This window comes from Pseudophryne corroboree, chromosome 4, assembly GCF_028390025.1.
Source record: "Pseudophryne corroboree isolate aPseCor3 chromosome 4, aPseCor3.hap2, whole genome shotgun sequence".
NCBI lineage: Eukaryota > Metazoa > Chordata > Amphibia > Anura > Myobatrachidae > Pseudophryne > Pseudophryne corroboree.
The window spans coordinates 104,558,869-104,578,515 of NC_086447.1; the positions used below are offsets into that span (position 1 = coordinate 104,558,869).

At 46.4% G+C, this 19,647-nt stretch overlaps 1 protein-coding gene across 1 annotated transcript in view; it reads left to right on the forward strand.

The window, feature by feature from the left end:
* LAPTM4A (lysosomal protein transmembrane 4 alpha) overlaps positions 1 to 19,647 on the forward strand; it is an 80,981-nt gene that overhangs the window by 34,844 nt on the left and 26,490 nt on the right. The window contains exons 2-3 of the mRNA XM_063915330.1: positions 11,253 to 11,373; positions 13,005 to 13,081. Of these exons, the coding sequence (XP_063771400.1) occupies positions 11,253 to 11,373; positions 13,005 to 13,081 (198 nt within the window). The remainder of the gene's footprint in view (positions 1 to 11,252; positions 11,374 to 13,004; positions 13,082 to 19,647) is intronic.

The following is a 19,647-nucleotide window of genomic DNA, read 5'->3' on the forward strand; positions in this document are numbered from 1 at the left end:
CTCGCTTCAAAGGGTAGAGGAAGGGAAAAGAGGTCACCTGCCGTGTCTGGCACCCAGGACCAAAAGTTCTCCCCCGCCTCTACCAAGTTCACCGCATGACGCTGGGGCTCCCCTGCGGGAGTCCGTGTCGGTGGGGGGGCAGTCTCCGATTCTTCAGTCAGGTCTGGTTTCAATCAGCCCTAGATCCTTGGGTCTTAGACATAGTGTCCCAAGGGTACAAACTGGAGTTTCAGGAGATGCCCCCACCCCCCCTTCATGCCGTTTTTTCAAGTCGGCCTTGCCAATTTCTCTTCCCGAAAGGGAAGTGGTACATGCTGCGATACAAAAGCTCTGTCAACAGAGGGTCATTGTACCGGTTCCCCTGTCCCAACGGGTGGAAGGGTTCTATTCGAGCCTCTTTGTCGTGCCGAAGCCGGACGGCTCGGTAAGACCAATTCTGAACCTAAAATCCCTCAATCCATACTTGAAAACTTTCAAGTTCAAGATGGAATCTCTTCTAGAAGGGGGGGATTTTATGGCGTCAGTCGACATAAAGGATGCCTACTTACACGTCCCGATATATCCTCCTCATCAGGCCTTCCTAAGATTTGCGGTGCAGGATTGTCATTACCAATTTCAGACGTTGTCGTTTGGGCTTTCCACGGCCCCGAGGGTTTTCACCAAGGTGATGGCGCAAGCAAGGGGTCACAATTATCCCGTACTTGGACGATCTCCTGATAAAGGCGAGATCAAAGGAACAGTTGCTAAGAAATGTGGAACTCTCCCTGTCTGTCCTGCAACATCATGGTTGGATTCTATATTTGCCAAAGTCTCACTTGATTCCGACGACTCAGCTGCCCTTCTTGGGCATGATTCTAGACACGGAACTACGGAGGGCGTTTCTTCCGGCGGACAAAGCTCTGGAAATCCAGATCATGGTCAAGGAGCTTCTGAGACCGGCAAGAGTGTCGATTCATCAATGCACTCGAGTGCTAGGGAAGATGGTTGCGGCTTACGAAGCCATTCCGTTTGGCAGGTTTCATGCCCGGGTGTTTCAGTGGGATCTGCTGAACAAATGGTCCGGGTCTCACCTGCACATGCACCGGAAAATAAGTCTATCTTCCAGGACCAGAATTTTTCTCCTGTGGTGGCTGCAAGGTTCTCACCTTCTAGAGTGACGCCGATTTGGAATCCAGGACCGGGTCCTGCTGACCACAGATGCAAGTCTCCGAGGCTGGGGTGCAGTCACACAAGGAAGAAGCTTCTAGGGAAAATGGTCAAGCCAGGAATCTTGTCTCCACATAAATGTTCTCGAGTTGAGAGCCATTTACAACGGCATCCTGCAAGCGAAGAACCTTCTTCAGGGTCTCCCTGTCCTGATCCAGTTGGACAACATAACAGCGGTGGCGTACGTAAACCGCCAGGGCGGAACAAACAGCAGGGCGGCAATGGCGGAGGCCACGAGTTCTCCACTGGGCGGAACAGCACGTGAGCACTCTGTTAGCAGTCTTCCTTCCGGGCGTGGACAACTGGGAAGTAGACTTCCTCAGCAGACACGATCTCCATCCAGGAGAGTGGGGTCTTCATCAAGAGGTATTTGCAGAAATTACAAGGCGTTGGAATTCCTCAAATAGACATGATGGCGTCTCGCCTCAACAAGAAGCTTCCGAAGTATTGTTCCAGGTCGAGGGACCCCCAAGCCAGTGCAGTAGATGCCCTGGTAACTCCGTGGGTGTTTCAGTCGGTGTATGTGTTCCCTCCTCTTCCTCTCATTCCAAGAGTGTTGAGGATTATAAAACGAACGAGGGTTCAGGCAATACTCGTCGTTCCAGATTGGCCACGGAGGGCCTGGTATCCGGATCTTCAGGAATTACTAGTAGAAGATCCTTGGCCGCTTCCTCTGAGAGGACCTGTTGCTGCAGGGGCCCTGCGTTTTTCTGGACTTACCGCGGCTGCGTTTGACAGCGTGGAAGTTGAACGCCAAATGCTAGCTCGGAAAGGTATTCCCGGGGAAGTCATCCCCACTCTCCTTAAGGCTAGAAAGGAGGTCACTGCAAAACATTATCACCGTATTTGGAGAAAATGTGTCGTGGTGTGAAACGAAAGCAGCTCCTGCGGAGGAGTTTCACTTGGGTCATTTCCTCCACTTTTTGCAGGCAGGTGTGGATGCGGGCCTGAAATTGGGTTCCATCAAAGTGCAGATTTCGGCTTTATCTATTTTCTTTCAGAAAGAATTGGCCGCCCTTCCTGAGGTTCAGACTTTCGTGAAGGGAGTGCTGCATATCCATCCTCCGTTTGTGCCACCCGTGGCCCCGTGGGATCTTGAAGTGGTGGTAGTTTCTTATGTCTCACTGGTTTGAACCTTTACGAAAGTTTGAGTTAAAGTTCCTCACTTGGAAAGTGGTCATGGTTTTGGTCTTGGCGTCTGCCAGACGAGTGTCTGAATTGGCGGCTTTGTTTCACAAGAGCCCATATTTGATTTTTCATGTGGATAGAGCGCAATTGAGGACTCGTCAACAATTTCTGCCGAAGGTGGTTTCTTCGTTTCACATAAATCAACCTATTGTGGTACCTGTGGCTGCGGAGGCTGTCGCAGTCCCAAAGTCTCTTGATGTCGTAAGAATTTTGAAAATTTGTCGCCAGGACGGCTCTTGTTAGGAAAACGGAAACACTGTTTGTCCTGTATGCTTCCAACAAGATTGGAAATCCTGCTTCCAAGCAGACTATTGCGCGTTGGATTTGTAATACGATTCAGCATGCTCACTCTTCGGCTGGGTTGCCATTGCCGAAGTCAGTAAAGGCCCATTCTACCAGGAAGGTGGGCTCATCTTGGGCGGCTGCCCGAGGGGTCTCGGCACTACAACTTTGCGGAGCAGCTACGTGGTCGGGTTCAAACACTTTTTTGCTAAGTTCTATAAGTTTGATACCCTGGCTGAGGAGGACCTCATGTTTGCTTAATCGGTGCTGCAGAGTTGTCCGCGCACTCCCGCCCGGTCTGGAGCTTTGGTATAGACTCCATGGTCTTTTTGGAGTCCCCAGCATCCTCTAGGACATAAGAGAAAATAGGATTTTAATACCTACTGGTAAATCCTTTTCTCTGACGTCCTAAGTGGATGCTGGGACTCCGTAAGGACCATGGGGAATAGCGGCTCCGCAGGAGACAGGGCACAAAAGTAAAGCTTTAGGATCAGGTGGTGTGCACTGGCTCCTCCCCCTATGACCCTCCTCCAAGGCAGAAGACGTTCCTGTCTTCATTAAGGTAGCGCACAGCACTGCAGCTGTGCGCCATTGCTCCCAGCACACTTCACACTGCGGTCACTGAGGGTGCAGGGCGCTGGGGGGGGGCGCCCTGGGCAGCAATGTAAATACCTCCTATGGCAAAAAATAAATCACATATAGCCCCTGGGCTATATGGATGTATTTAACCCCTGCCAGTTTTCCAGATAAAAGCGGGAGAAGAGCCTGCCGAGAAGGAGGCTGGGCCTATCTCCTCAGCACACGGCGCCATTTTCCCACACAGCTCCGCTGGTAGGAAGGCTCCCAGACTCTCCCCTGCACTGCACTACAGAAACAGGGTACAACAGAGAGGGGGGGCACTTATTTGGCTAAAAATATATATAAGCAGCTATAAGGGATAGACACTTATTATAAGGTTGTCCCTATACAGTTTATAGCGCTTTGGTGTGTGCTGGCAAACTCTCCCTCTGTCTCCCCAAAGGGCTAGTGGGGTCCTGTCCTCTATCAGAGCATTCCCTGTGTGTGTGCTGTGTGTCGGTACGTTTGTGTCGACATGTATGAGGAGAAAAATGATGTGGAGACGGAGCAGATTGTCTGTAATAGTGATGTCACCCCCTAGGGGGTCGACACCTGAGTGGATGTACTGTTGAAAATTACGTGACAGTGTCAGCTCTGTATAAAGACAGTGGTTGACATGAGACAGCCGGCTACTCAGCTTGTGCCTGTCCAAACGTCTCATAGGCCGTCAGGGGCTCTAAAGCGCCCGTTACCTCAGATGGCAGATACAGACGCCGACACGGATACTGACTCCTGTGTCGACGGTGAAGAGACAACCGTGATTCCCAATAGGGCCACACGTTACATGATTGAGGCAAGGGAAAATGTTTACACATTTCTGATAATATGAGTACCACCAAAAAGGGGTATTATGTTTGGTGAGGAAAAACTACCTGTAGTTTTCCTGAATCTGAGAAATAAAATGAGGTGTGTGATGATGCGTGGGTTTCCCCCCGATAACAATTGATAATTTCTAAAAAGTTATTGGCAGTATATCTTTTCCCGCCAGAGGTTAGGGTGCGTTGGGAAACACCCCCTAGGGGGGATAAGGCGCTCACACGCTTGTAAGAACAAGGGCTCTACCCTCTCCTGAGATGGCCGCCCTTAAGGATCCTGCTGATAGAAAGCAGGAGGGTATCCTAAAATGTATTTATACACATACTGGTGTTATACTGCGACCAGCAATCGCCTCAGCCTGGATGTGCAGTGCTGGGTTGGCGTGGTCGGATTCCCTGACTGGAAATATTGATATCCTAGATAAGGACAGTATATTATTGCCTATAGAGCATTTAAAATATATGCGAGATGCACAGCGGAATATTGCCGACTGGCATCAAGTATAAGTGCGTTGTCCAATTCTACCAGTAAAGTGGTCAGGTGAGGCGGATTCCAAACGGCATTTGGAAGTATTGCCTTAAAGGCATTTGGGGTCGGTCTTTCAGACCTGGTGGCCACGGCAACAGCTGGGATATCCACGTTTGTACCCCAGGTCGCCTCTCAAAATAAGACGCTGTATTATCAGGCGCAGTCCTTTGTTGGCAAGCGGACAAAAGGTTCCTCTTTTCTGCTCGTGACAGAGGGAGAGGAAAAAGGCTACAGAGATGAGCCAGTTCCCAGGAACAGAAACCCTTTCCCGCCTCTGCCAAGCCCTCAGTATGATGCTAGGGCTTTACAAGCTCAGGCACGGTGGGGGCCCGTTCTCAATGAATTTCAGTGCGCAGTGGGCTCACTCGCAAGTAGACCCCTGGATCCTTCAGGTAATATTTCAGGGGTACAAATTGGAATTCGAGACGTCTCCCCCTCGCCGTTTCCAAAAGTCGGTTTTACCGACGTCTCCCTCTGACAGGGAGGCAGTTTTGGAAGCCATTCACAAGCTGTATTCCCAGCAGGTGATAATCAAGGTACCCCTCCTGCAAAAGGAAACGGGGTATTATTCCACACTATTGTGGTACCGAAGCCAGACGGCTCGGTGAGACTGATTCTAAATCTAAAATCTTGGAATACAGAGGTTCAAATTCAAGATTGAGTCACTCAGAGCAGTGATTGCGAACCTGGAAGAAGGGGACTACATGATGTCTCGGGACATCAAGGATGCTTACCTTCATGTCAAAAAAATTTTTACCCTTCTCACCAAGGGTACCTCAGGTTATGGTACAGAACTGTCACTATCAGTTCAGACGCTGCCGTAGGGATGGTCCACGGCACCCCGGGTCTTTACTAAAGTAAGGCCGAAATGATGATATTCCTTCGAAGGAAGGGAATTTTAGTTATTCTTTACTTGGACGATTCCCTGATAAGGGTAAGATCCAGGGAACAGTTGGAGGTCAGTGTAGCACTATCTCAGGTAGTGTTGCGGCAGCACGATTGGATTCTCAATATTCCAAAATCGCAGCTGGTTCCGACGACTTGTCTTCTGTTCCTAGGGATGATCCTGGACACAGTCCAGAAAGAAGGTGTTTCTCCCGGAGGAGAAAGCCAGGGAGTTATCCGTGCTAGTCAGGAACCTCCTAAAACCGAGCCAAGTCTCAGTGCATCAATGCACAAGGGTTCTGTGTAAAAAAAATGGTGGCTTCCTACGAAGCAATCCCATTTGGCAGATTCCACGCAAGGACTTTCCAGTGGGACCTACTGGAAAAATGGTCCGGGTCGCATCTTCAGATGCATCAGCGGATAACCCTGTCACCAAGGACAGGGGTATCCCTCCTGTGGTGGTTGCAGAGTGCTCATCTTCTAGAGGGCCGCAGATTCGGCATTCAGGACTGGGTCCTGGTGACCACGGATGCCAGCCTGCGAGGCTGGGGAGCAGTCACACAGGGAAGGAATATCCAGGGCTTATGGTCAAGCCTGGAGACATCACTTCACATAAATATCTGAAGCTAAGGGCCATTAACAATGCTCTAAGCTTAGCAAGACCTCTGCTTCAAGGTCAGCCGGTGTTGATCCAGTCAGACAACATTACGGCAGTCACCCACGTAAACAGACAGGGTGCCACAAGAAGCAGGAGGGCAATGGCAGAAGCTGCAAGGATTCTTCGCTGGGCGGAAAACCATGTGATAGCACTGTCAGCAGTATTCATTCCGGGAGTGGACAACTGGGAAGCAGTTTTCCTCAGCACGACCTCCACCCGGGAGAGTGGGAACTTCACCCAGAAGTCCTCCACATGATTATAAACCGTTGGGAAAAACTCGACAGGTATTGCGCCAGGTCAAGGGACCCTCAGTCAATAGCTGTAAAGGCTCTGGTAACACCGTGGGTGTACCAATCAGTGTATGGGTTCCCTCCTCTGCCTCTCATACCCAAGGTACTGAGATTGATAAGCTGGAGAGGAGTAAGCACTATATTCGTGGCTCCGGATTGGCCAATAAGGACTTGGTAACCGGAACTTCAAGAGATGCTCACGGAGGATCCGTAGCCTCTACCTCTAAGAAGGGACCTGCTCCAGCAAGGACCCTGTCTGTTCCAAGACTTACCGCGGCTGCGTTTGACGGCATGGCGGTTGAGCGCCGGATCCTGAAGGAAAAAGGCATTCCGGATGAAGTCATCCCTATCCTGATCAAAGCCAGGAAGGATGTAACCGCAAAACATTATCACCGCATTTGGCGAAAATATGTTGCGTGGTGCGAGGCCAGTAAGGTCCGACGGAGGAAATTCGACGATTCCTACATTTCCTGCAAACAGGAGTGTCTATGGGCCTGAAATTGGGGTCCATTAAGGTTCAAATTTCGGCTCTGTCAATTTTATTCCAAAAAGAACTAGCTTCAGTCCCTGAAGTTCAGACGTTTGTAAAAGGGGTACTGCATATACAGTCTCCTTTGGTGCCTTCAGTGGCACCTTGGGATCTCAATGTAGTTTTTGGGTCCCAAAAGTCACATTGGTTTGACCCACTTAAATCTATGGAGTTAAAATATCTCACAGGAAAAGTGGTCATGCTGTTGGCTCTGGCCTGGGCCAGGCGCGTGTCAGAATTGGCGGCTTTATCCTGTAAAAGCCCTTATCTGATTTTCCATTCGGACAGGGCGGAATTGAGGACTCGTCCTCAGTTTCTCCCTAAGGTGGTTTCAGCGTCCACCTGAGCCAACCTATTGTGGTGCCTGCGGCTACTAGGGACTTGGAGGACTCCAAGTTGCTAGACGTTGTCAAGGCCGGAAAATATGTTTCCAGGACGGCTGGAGTCAGAAAATCTGACTCGCTGTTCATCCTGTATGCACCCAACAAGCTGGGTGCTCCTGCTTCTAAGCAGACGATTGCTCGTTGGATTTGTAGTACAAGTCAGCTTGCACACTCTGTGGCAGGCCTGCCACAGCCAAAATCTGTTAAAGCCCATTCCACAAGGAAAGGGGGCTCATCTTGGGCGGCTGCCCGAGGGGTCTCGGCTTTACAACTTTGCCGAGCAGCTACTTGGTCAGGGGCAAACACGTTTGCTAAATTCTACAAATTTGATACCCTGGCTGAGGAGGACCTGGAGTTCTCTCATTCGGTGCTGCAGAGTCATCCGCACTCTCCCGCCCGTTTGGGAGCTTTGGTATAATCCCCATGGTCCTTACGGAGTCCCAGCATCCACTTAGGACGTCAGAGAAAATAAGAATTTACTTACCGATAATTCTATTTCTCGTAGTCCGTAGTGGATGCTGGGCACCCATCCCAAGTGCGGATTGTCTGCAATACTTGTATATAGTTATTGTTACAATAACATCGGGTTGTTTATTGTTGTGAGCCATCTTTCAGAGGCTCCTACGTTTTATCATACTGTTAACTGGGTTCAGATCACAAGTTGTATGGTGTGATTGGTGTGGCTCGTATGAGTCTTACCCGGGATTCAAAATCCTTCCTTATTATGTACGCTCGTCCGGGCACAGTATCCTAACTAAGGCTTGGAGGAGGGTCATAGGGGGAGGAGCCAGTGCACACCACCTGATCCTAAAGCTTTACTTTTGTGCCCTGTCTCCTGCGGAGCCGCTATTCCCCATGGTCCTTACGGAGTCCCAGCATCCACTACTGACTACGAGAAATAGAATTATCGGTAAGTAAATTCTTATTTTTTCTCCTAGTCCGTAGAGGATGCTGGGCGCCCATCCCAGTGCGTACTGTTACTTGCAGTTGTGTTATTGGTGGTTGTTTTCGATTACACGATGGTTGTGTATCGGTTATATTCAGCTTTTTGATGCTTTTTTTTTTTTTTTTTTTTTTTTTTTTTAATCTTCCATACTGTTATCTGGTATTCCTGCTAATCCAGTTGTACGGTGTTTGTGGTGTATCTCATCCTTGGTTTAACAAAAATCCTTTTCCTCGAAATATCCGTCTCCCCTGGGCACAGTTCCTGTAACTGAGGTCTGGAGGAGGAGCCAGTTCACACCCAGTCAGTCTTTTAGTGTGCCCATGTCTCCTGCAGATCCCGTCTATACCCCATGGTCCTTTTGGAGTCCCCAGCATCCTCTACGGACTAGGATAAAAGGATTTTACCGGTAGGTATTAAAATCCTATTTTTTTTTATTTTTCTTCTCTGCCTGGCGTGTAACAGGCAGTGGGTCTCCAGGTGAGGTTGTCTCCTGGAAATAAAGCACAGCAGGGTTACATAACAGATATAATTCAGCCTGGTGATATAGAAACATGGCTGGTACAGTGTCATGTCTTAGCCAGTTACGTAGTCACTGGCTGGAAACCCCCTGCATTTCTGCCATTGCAATTGTCGCTGCATTAGCAAGGGCCAGTATACGGTAACATTATGACTGGATGGTAACCCCCTCATAGCAATACACCATATCTATAGAGAGGTGTTGGATTACATCAGGGCCTATGGTATGGGAAATAACTTCTTATTTTGTTTTATTTTGACTTTTCTGCTATGGAACTAGTTTTGGCCTTGTTTCCCAGCAATTCCTGTTACTGATAAGAGATTGCAGCTGCTAGTATCAGAAAGAGTGAGTACAGTATGGGGACATCTTATCTGGAAATAAGTTACCCAGAACACTCTGAGAACCAGACAAGGGTACAGTGTAGGTTATTGCTGCTGTACGGGGATGTGACATAGCAAACGTCTCGCCTAAGGATGGGAATATCGGACACAAAAGGGGCATTTGTACATGTGTTCTAATAGATTTTAGGGAAGGCGCACCAAAACGAGATGAATACCGACCACTACATCCCACCCGCTCAAAATTCCACTGGTTGGCATGACGACCAACAAGGACTATGTCCACTAGACCCCTAGGCCGACGCGTGGTGAGCTCAGCGAGACCGCAAGGTGCTTTGTTGCGCTCGCCCCCCTCCCCTGCCGCCGGCCATCTCACAGCCAGGATCCCGCTGTCTGTATTGTGACCGCCAGTCACACATACCCAACCCTTACAGACACTACTCATATCCAGGAACCAAGATTCAAGTGGAAAAAACCACCCAAGTCCCGCCGCAAATTAATAGTATTAAATAAATACTGAGATTATTACCAGCTGCAATAATCCAGGCTTTGCAACAGCCTAAACAATAATTGAACAAGAAGGATCCAGATGATTACTGCGCTTGGTATACTGATAAACAATAATAAAATATAAATCAAAATATATCTGTGCTTGCTTTCACTCAATAAACACAAGAGACTTGCTTTTAAAATATAACACTAATATTTTACTTCATTCTGTTAAAAGTCGTAACAAATGATCGTTCATCTGATACAACTGTAACCATAACATATGCAATTTTAAAATGGAGCAAAATACACTCAACATACAGCATAAATGATAGCTTCTATATGATAAATGAGCTAAGTTTCAGGCAAATAAAAGCACCAGAGTCACTTAAACAAGCTACTAAAGCAGTTTATAGATCACAAGGTTTATCAGTAATGTGCAGTATAACAAATAGGAATTAATCAGACCAGCAGTGCAGCACCTTCTGAAGAACAGTGCATATGTCATGGTTACCGTTGTATCCGATGAACGATCATTTGTTACAACTTTTAACAGAATGAAGTAAAATATTAGTGTTTTATTTTAAAAGCAAGTCTCTTGTGTTTATTGAGTGAAAGCAAGCACAGATATATTTTGATTTTATATTTTATTATTGTTTATCAGTATACCAAGCGCAGTAATCATCCTGTGTCTTTCATATCCAGGAACCCCAAGTTCTAGGCTTGGCCGATAATCACACTCATATGGGGACCCGGGCTATGGTGTACTTCAGCATGAAGTCCATAATATGGTTGGTCTCTACAATTAGGAACGGTAACCTGCCCGAAACTGCTCGCCATGCCTGGGGACACTGTGCACTAATTGGGGTTCCCAGTCACTCTATGAAGAAAACGACACAAAAATGCCGACCTAATGATTGTGTCAACTTATTTTGGGTGTCGACTTAGTCACTGTCGACCAATGGTGCTTGACCTAGACACTGTCGATCGAAGTGTGGTCGACCCTGTGACACATACCCATTTGGACCTTTTTAGCGGACAAGCGTTTTAAGTAGAAGTTATTAGGGGCGCACACCTGGTGGCTAAGCTATCATTTAGGGAGCCAAGCACCTGCTTATAGTAATGACCACTGATAATTAGCTGCTAGCCGGAGCCTTTCAGTATCTCTCGTATACTTTGTGAAGTGGACATGACGTTCACTCAGTTTATAGGTGCTTACTGTCTGTTACTATCCCTCCCAACAGTCCTGATTTTACATGGCAAAAGCTTTATCTAAAATGAGGTGTAGTTTTGTGAGAAGTGTGCGTGACATGCAGTAGCTGTATACAGATTAATTTATCCTTTGATCTCTGTCCTGGAATATTATATAGCTGGACATGTCTCTTCTGTCTGTTGCTGATAACTCGTTTATCTGTGACAATCACTTCCTAACTTTATTCTATTCATCGCAGTTGCAGCTTGGGGTAGAACCGTCTGCTCGTATCTGTAGACGTGTTGCAGCACTGTATTGTACATGATGTTGTCCTGTGTTCATCCCATTGGAAGTATAACCCCATTTATTTATTATTCTCTCCCCCAGGTAATGAATTTACTCATGGGCATTCTCCTGACAGTGAAGGTCACTCATCCTGATACTGTGCCGACAGTTGATATCCAGTATGAAGTTATTGGGAACTACTATGCTTCAGAGAAAGTGGCTGGTAAGGCGGAGTTATTTAGTGCCATCGGTACGTCGGAGAAAGGTCTTGGTGTTGTGCCTCAGAATGTACAGTATCTACTGGCCGTGTGTCAGGGGGAATACAGGGACTGCCCAGTGGCGTCTCATTCTGCGGCCCATTTATCAATCACGTAATGTGTTCTAGGCGTGATATTAGCGCCCAGAATTGCAGGATGCACTTATACTACCCAGATGTATTGCACAGCACACACAGGGGCCACCATAGGAACCTGCCCCTGCGATGTGTTCACTCCAGTGCCGGGACTCCTGCGTGGTATACTGACCATACATGCACGGCGGCCATTTGAGGGGAGAGCCCTCTTTCGGTAATTTTTGAGCATTGTAACCCATAGGCTACAACGGGCCAAAGCCACCTTCAACTCCAGACTACTCCACATTAAATCTGACAGCATTGCATCTACCATAGAAACCTATGGAGGCTGCAGCTGCTGTCTGAAACGGAGGGAACACGGCATATATTAGAGAGATCTGCTGTGGCCCTTCTGTCATACATTTGGGTGATGCTATATATTTGTGGCTGTCCCCTGTAATCGGGTGTTTTGGGGGAATTTACTGCAAATAATTGATGCTAAATGGGCCCCTCTGTGTCTTACTGTCCAATTCCAATTGTTGCCTCTTAGACAATCTGATTATGACAGGGGAAAGAGAACTATTTGGTGACGTCCAGTTTCTGGTTGTGAGGCCTGTAGGTACTGTGACCACAGTTTGCAGCCCCCTGTGCTGGACCCGTTACACCCTGGTACATGCCACTGTGCTCCCCAACCGGCAACATCATTTGTTACTGTACTTTCTAGTGTTGCACTAACTGATGTGTAAAAAAAACCCAAAACACCCAAAGGTGGAATATAATAGGTGTTTTATGGAGTTTGCCACTGTAGCCTATGGTGGGGGGTTTGGGTACGGGACAGTCGGGATTCTGACGGACAAAATACCGACAGCGTAGTAATAATACTGTCATAATCCCAACACATTTTGGTTGGGATAAGCCTTACCCTCATCCTAACCCTCCCCTCCTGCATCGTAACCCTAACCTCTCCCCCTTCTGCAGCCTACTGATGTAGAAAAGTGGTGTCACTTATTTGCCAATTAGGGAAAATGGCAGTAAAGTGGCAGGAAATCACCTAGTCATCCTCTTACAATCCACATGTGGGCAGCACTGCCCAGTAACATCATATCTGACATCAGAGAGTCTGGTCAGGGCTAAAGTACTTACCATTCTATAGAGCTAAAATAAAAGTCCGTCCATAAAACGCTACATTTTGGGCTGGTAAAATTGTAATGAATGGGCTGCCTTCAGTCAGTAAAAACTAACAAGTCAGTAAATCGCCTGCAGCATTTGTCACATGCATGAATAGAGAACTCTTGCATCACATTGTAAAGCCACAGTTTATTTCTGGTAAGCTTCCTGGCAATGACTGGCAACACGAAGCAGCTGCAGGTGGAAGTCAGAGTGAAACCCCTGTGTAGCGGCCTTCTGGTTTCTAGGAGCAGATGCAGTTGTGTGTAATACTAAAACTAAAACCGTTTGATACTTTGGAAAGTGATCTTGAAGCAGTGAGAACGTTTGTTAAATGCCCTGGTTCTGTTTTACAGAGAACGCCTGCGTCCTGTTTGCCATTTCCCTGCTAATGTTCACCATGAGTGCAATGATGGTGTATGGAGCAATCACCGTGAGTATAGCACACCCACCAAAACTAATGATTAAATGAATGACCGCTCCTTTTATCTGTACTGTGTGTTATCTGTGTTCATGGCGGGCTATCCATCTATAAAACATTATACTGAGATGAGAGCAGAATTCTTCACAACTGTTCAGTGACCATTGCATATTAGTGAGCGTCACTTGGAGGAAGGTGCAGAAACACGTAAACAAGGCACCTGATGGCCTTCACCTGGCTGTGCTAACTAACTAATTGTTGGGTCACTGTTTCTAAGATTTATGGACTTGCTCTTTCGGGTCAGTGGCACAAGATTATAGAAAAGCAGACGTGGCATCAACCTTTCTATATGGAACACAATCGGGAAACTATAGACCTGTGAGCCTGACTTTGTTCTGAGGATACAGTTAAATAATACAGATAATGGGCAACATTGCGGTATAACTGCACATCATAGGGCATTGGGTCACCACATGGAAACAGTGCTCATTATAAATTATGCCATTGAGTCTGACAAAGTCTAGGAAGACATGTAGTCACTCAACTCATGGTTGTTTAATACACTGTCTTGAGATTTGTTTAATAATATCCCCCAGTACTACTTGGTTGGTATCATATCTGGTGACTGAGAAGGGCACAACGTGAAGATACCATGTGTCCTGTTCATAAAAACAATGCAAAACCATACTCAATGGGCAGGTACCCCCCACCCCCTCCCGTAGGGTAATGCTGCAATATGGGGGGGGGGGGGGGGGGATGAAGAGGATCACTTCGTACCATGTAATAGCAATGATCACCAACATTGCCTTGACAGCGCCCAAATCACGTCGGGAGCATGTGCCCAGTAACATTTTGGAGCCATAGGAATCTATTGTTGGCTGTACAATATTTCAGGTTGGCGACACCTGGGCACTTGTCAAGACTGGGCAAGGACGATTTTTGATCCTTTTTCTCCACAGCTTGGTAGCTAACCGTTTTTTGCACTCTGGCAATCAGTGGGCTACCACGTGTTACTGCCCACGGTGAAAAGTGGGTTTATTTTCTGCCACCTGACTATCTTGTGCTGTCAGGTTTTTTAAGTATCTAGGTAATTGTTCTGCTTTTACTCATCTGTTTTTGCGTTGAACTTCATACCTGTCCCAATGCTTTGCTGTGCCCTCTGCTGCTGACGGTGATAATTTTATAATGCTGATGTCACCTTAGACCGGTGTTTCCCAACCATGGTCCTCAATGCACTATCACAGTCCACATATTACAGATATCCATGCTTAAGCACAGGTGGTTATATAGTACCGCAGTCAGTTTGATTTTATCCAATGGTCTTCGAGCATGGAAACCCTCAAAACATGTACGGTTAAGGTACCAAGGAGGTCTAATTTGGGAACTACTGCCTCAGACACTGTCGCTCATGAACATTTGTAAGTTGATCAGTATTGGTTACTGACGCTACACATCCCAATGCTCCCCTCTTTCAAAGTCACAGAGGGCAGCCACACTGGCCATAATTTGTGATGACCAGGGTGGTCCAGAATATTTATGCAGCGTATGTTTTGTTAATGAACCACATCTCTATATAAGACCTTTGACAGCCTTCAGTAATGTTCCTCATTAGTCTGGTATGTAAGATAAGAGCACGGTGTTGATTGTCCATAGATAGAGACTGGATTGAATAATAGGAGACACAGTGTAGTTACAAATGGAACAATGACAAAATGTGCTAAAGTTAATAGCTGTGTATAGCATGGGGCCATGTTAGAATAATGTCATTTATTATGATCACACCATTTCTTACATACACTCTCACTCTGTGGCCACTTTATTGGGCACTTATGCTCTTTAATGCACATCTCAAGCAGCCAATCGCATGGAAGGATCTCCGTTTATAAAAACATGCAGACATGGTTAAGTTCTTGTTCAGACCAAATGCCAGCATGAAGGCGAAATGTGGTCCAAGTCACTTTGACCCTGGAATGAATGAATGGTGGCGCCTGAAGTGGTGGTTTAAGTATATGGGATGTTCACACACCAAAGCCGTAGACTGAAATGTGCGCAAAGTAAAGAAACCATTCAGTGAGCGGCAGATCTGTGGACTCCTCGTTGGTGAGAAAGGTCAGAGGAGAATGACCAGGCTTGTTCAAGCTGACATGAAGGTGACAGTACTCATGTACCATGTGTTACATCAGTGGTATATGTGAGATCATCTCTGAATGCACAGCACTGGGGTATAGAAGCAGAAGACCACATCTGGTTCCGCTACTACAGGCTAAGATCCAGAAACTTCACCTTCAGTGGGAACAGGCTCATCGAAACGGAGCAGTTGAAGATTAGAAAAAGGTCACTGAGTGGATTTCTTACGCGACATGGAGATATTAGGCTTAGATTTGGCATAACCACCATGAATCCATCCTGCCATGGTTGTGTTGTGTATACCAATTAAGCATTGTTCTAATGCAATAGTCTACCTGTATATTGTTGTTGATCATATGCATCCCTTTATGAACCGTCTACCCATCTTCCAGTGGCTGCTTGCAGCAGGATAACTCGCCATGTCGCACAGCACACGTCATCTCAAGCTGGTGACGGCGACTTCAGTGTCACCAGGTCTCCGTACAATACAGCGGGGGAGGGTAAGAGCAGGCGCTAAGGTTACTAACGTGGGTACTAAAAGTGATTTTACCAAAGCACTAACCAATGACTATTACAGGTCATCATTGCTACATAAGGTGAAAGATGTCCCTAACGCAAGGGAAAATACTTATCTTAGTTGTATGTATGTAAATGCTAGAAGCATTACTGGTAAAAAGGGCGAACTAGAAATGCTTGCAGCAAGCAAACAGTATGATATTATAGGCATTACTGAAACTTGGTGGGACGAATCTCATGATTGGACAGTCAATCTAGAGGGCTATACACTGTTTAGGAGAGACAGACTAAATAAAAAGGGTGGAGGGGTGTGTCTTTACGTAAAGCCATTTTTAAAACCTGATATACGGGAAGATATTCAGGAGGGGACTGTAGATACTGCCGAGACATTATGGGTAGAAATTGCATGCGGGGGAAAAGGAATAAAAAAGTTAGTATTGGGTGTATGCTATAGGCCGCCTGGTATTCGTATCTGATGAGGAATTGTTACTAAAGCAAATTGATAGAGCAGCAGGAGTAGGAGACATAGTAGTGATGGGAGATTTTAACTATCCAGAGATAAACTGGAAAAACGATTCATGTGATACTGCTAGAGGCAATATGTTTTTAAACACACTTAATGATAACTACTTAGTTCAACTAATTGAGGAACCAACTAGGTACAATGCAATCTTGGACCTGGTATTAACAAACAATGGGGATTTGGTATCAGGTATTATAGTAGGGGAACCCATAGGAAACAGATACCACAATATGGTCACATTCAATATCAGTTTTCATAAGCAGCCCTATACTGGCTCAACTAGGACTCTAAACTTTAGCAAAGCGAATTTTGAAAAGATGAGGGTATTTTTCAGGGATATTGAATGGGAAGGTTTGTTTTTAGTAAAAAATACTACAGAGAAATGGGAGGTACTAAAATTCCTGCTAGCTGAAAATACTCTAAAATGTATTCCTACGAGCAGCGAAAAAAGGATTAAAAATCATAAACCGATGTGGCTTAACAAAAAGATAAAGGAACTTATGGGCAAGAAAAGGTGAGCATTTAAAAAATACAAATCTGACGGGGAAGCAGAGTCATTTCAGCACTATAAGGAATGTAACAAAATATGCAAAAAGGAAATAAGAGCGGCTAAAGTAGAAACTGAAAAACTAGTAGCAATGGAAAGCAAAGCGAATCCCCAAAAATTCTTTAAATACATTCATAGCAAGACATTAAAGAAGGAGAGTATAGGCCCTTTAAAAGACAAGTTGGGAGTCTTAAGCAAAAATGATAATGACATAGCGGACACACTAAATGAGTTTTTTTCAACAGTATTTACTAGAAAGGACCCAATTCAGGGACTAACACATAATCTCAATAATGAGAATATCCCACTGATAGGTACTTATTTAAGCGAGGAAGTAGTCTGTGACCGATTAAAACATTTAAAGATTAATAAGTCACCAGGTCCCGATGGTATTCACCCAAGGGTTCTAATGGAACTTCACTCTGAACTTGCAAAACCGCTATTTTTGATCTTTAAGGATTCAGTAATATCAGGTATGGTTCCCAAAGACTGGCGTATAGCGGAAGTAGTGCCTATATTTAAAAAGGGAAGTAAAGCTGAACCAGGTAATTATAGACCAGTTAGTCTTACATCTATAGTGGGGAAAGTATTGGAAGGTATTCTAAGAGATAGTATTCAGAAGTTCCTTGACGTCAATAAGGTCATTAAAAGGAATCAACATGGGTTTATGAAGGACAGATCCTGTCAAACCAACTTACTTGGCTTTTATGAAACAGTAAGCGCAAACCTAGATCAGGGTAAAGAGGTGGATGTAATCTTTTTAGATTTTGCCAAAGCATTCGACAGTGTACCACACATGAGACTTATCTACAAGCTACAAGAAACAGGGCTAGGAAGCACAATATGCACTTGGGTCAGAAACTGGTTAGATAATAGGGAGCAGCACGTTGTGGTTAATGGATCTTTCTCTAACGTCCTAGTGGATGCTGGGGACTCCGTAAGGACCATGGGGAATAGCGGCTCCGCAGGAGACTGGGCACAGCTAAGAAAGATTTAGGACTACCTGGTGTGCACAGGCTCCTCCCACTATGACCCTCCTCCAGACTTCAGTTAGAATCCTGTGCCCGGCCGAGCTGGATGCACACTAGGGGCTCTCCTGAGCTCCTAGAAAGAAAGTATATGTTAGGTTTTTTATTTTACAGTGAGATCTGCTGGCAACAGATTCACTGCAGCGAGGGACTAAGGGGAGAAGAAGCGAACCTACCTAACTGGTGGTAGCTTGGGCTTCTTAGGCTACTGGACACCATTAGCTCCAGAGGGATCGACCGCATGGAACCGGCCATTGGTGTTCGGTCCCGGAGCCGCGCCGCCGGCCCCCTTACAGAGCCAAAAGCAAGAAGAAATCCGGAAAATCGGCGGCAGAAGACATCAGTTTTCACCAAGGTAGCGCACAGCACTGCAGCTGTGCGCCATTGCTCCTCATACACACTTCACACTCCGGTCACTGAGGGTGCAGGGCGCTGGGGGGGGGGTGCCCTGAGAAGCAATAAATACACCTTGGCTGGCAAATATATCACAATATATAGCCCCAGAGGCTATATATGTGATAAATACCCCTGCCAGAATCCATAAAAAAGCGGGAGAAAAGTCAGCGAAAAAGGGGCGGAGCTATCTCCCTCAACACACTGGCGCCATTTTCTCTTCACAGTGCAGCTGGAAGACAGCTCCCCAGGCTCTCCCCTGTAGTTTTCAGGCTCAAAGGGTTAAAAAGAGAGGGGGGGGCACTAATTTAGGTGCAATATTGTTTATACAAGCAGCTATTGGGGGAAAAATCACTCAGTTATAGTGTTAATCCCTGCATTATATAGCGCTCTGGTGTGTGCTGGCATACTCTCTCTGTCTCCCCAAAGGACTTTGTGGGGTCCTGTCCTCAGTCAGAGCATTCCCTGTGTGTGTGCTGTGTGTCGGTACGGCTGTGTCGACATGTGGGATGAGGAAGGTTACGTGGAGGTGGAGCAGAGGCCGATAAATGGGATGTCGTCCCCTGTGGGGCCGACACCAGAGTGGATGGATAGGTGGAAGGTATTAAATGACAATGTCAACTCCTTACAAGGCTGGATGACGTAAAACAGCTGTGGGACAGCCGGCTTCTCAGCCAGCGCCTGCCCAGGCGTCTCAAAGGCCATCAGGGGCTCAAAAAAGCGCCCGTTACCTCAGATGGCAGACACAGATGTCGACACGGAGTCTGACTCCAGTGTCGACGAGGTTGAAACATATACACAATCCACTAGGAACATCCGTTACATGATCTCTGCAATAAAAAATGTGTTACGCATTTCTGACATGAACCCAAGTACCACATAAAAGGGGTTTTATTTTTGGGGAGAAAAAGCAGCCAGTGTTTTGTTCCCCCATCAGATGAATGAATGAAGTGTGTAAAGTAGCGTGGGTTCCCCCAATAAGAAACTGGTAATTTCTAAAAAGTTACTGATGGCGTACCCTTTCCCGCCAGATATCCCTTAGGGTGGATAAGGCGCTCACACGTTTGTCAAAAAAGGTGGCACTGCCGTCTTAGGGTACGGCCACCTTGAAGGAGCCTGCTGATAAAAAGCAGGAGACTATCCTGAAGTCTGTATATACACACTCAGGTTATATACTGAGACCTGCAATCGCCTCACCATAAATAGTGCTGCTGCAGCGTGGTCTGATACCCTGTCAGATAATATTAATACTCTAAGACAGGGAAAATAGTTTGCTAACATAGAGCATATTAAAGACGTTGTCTTATATATAAAGGATGCACAGAGGGATATTTGCCGGCTGGCATCCAGAATTAATGCAATGTCCATTCTGCCAGGAGGGTATTAGAAACCCGGCAGTGGACAGGTGATGCTGCCTATAAAAGGCACATGGAGACAGGTGCGG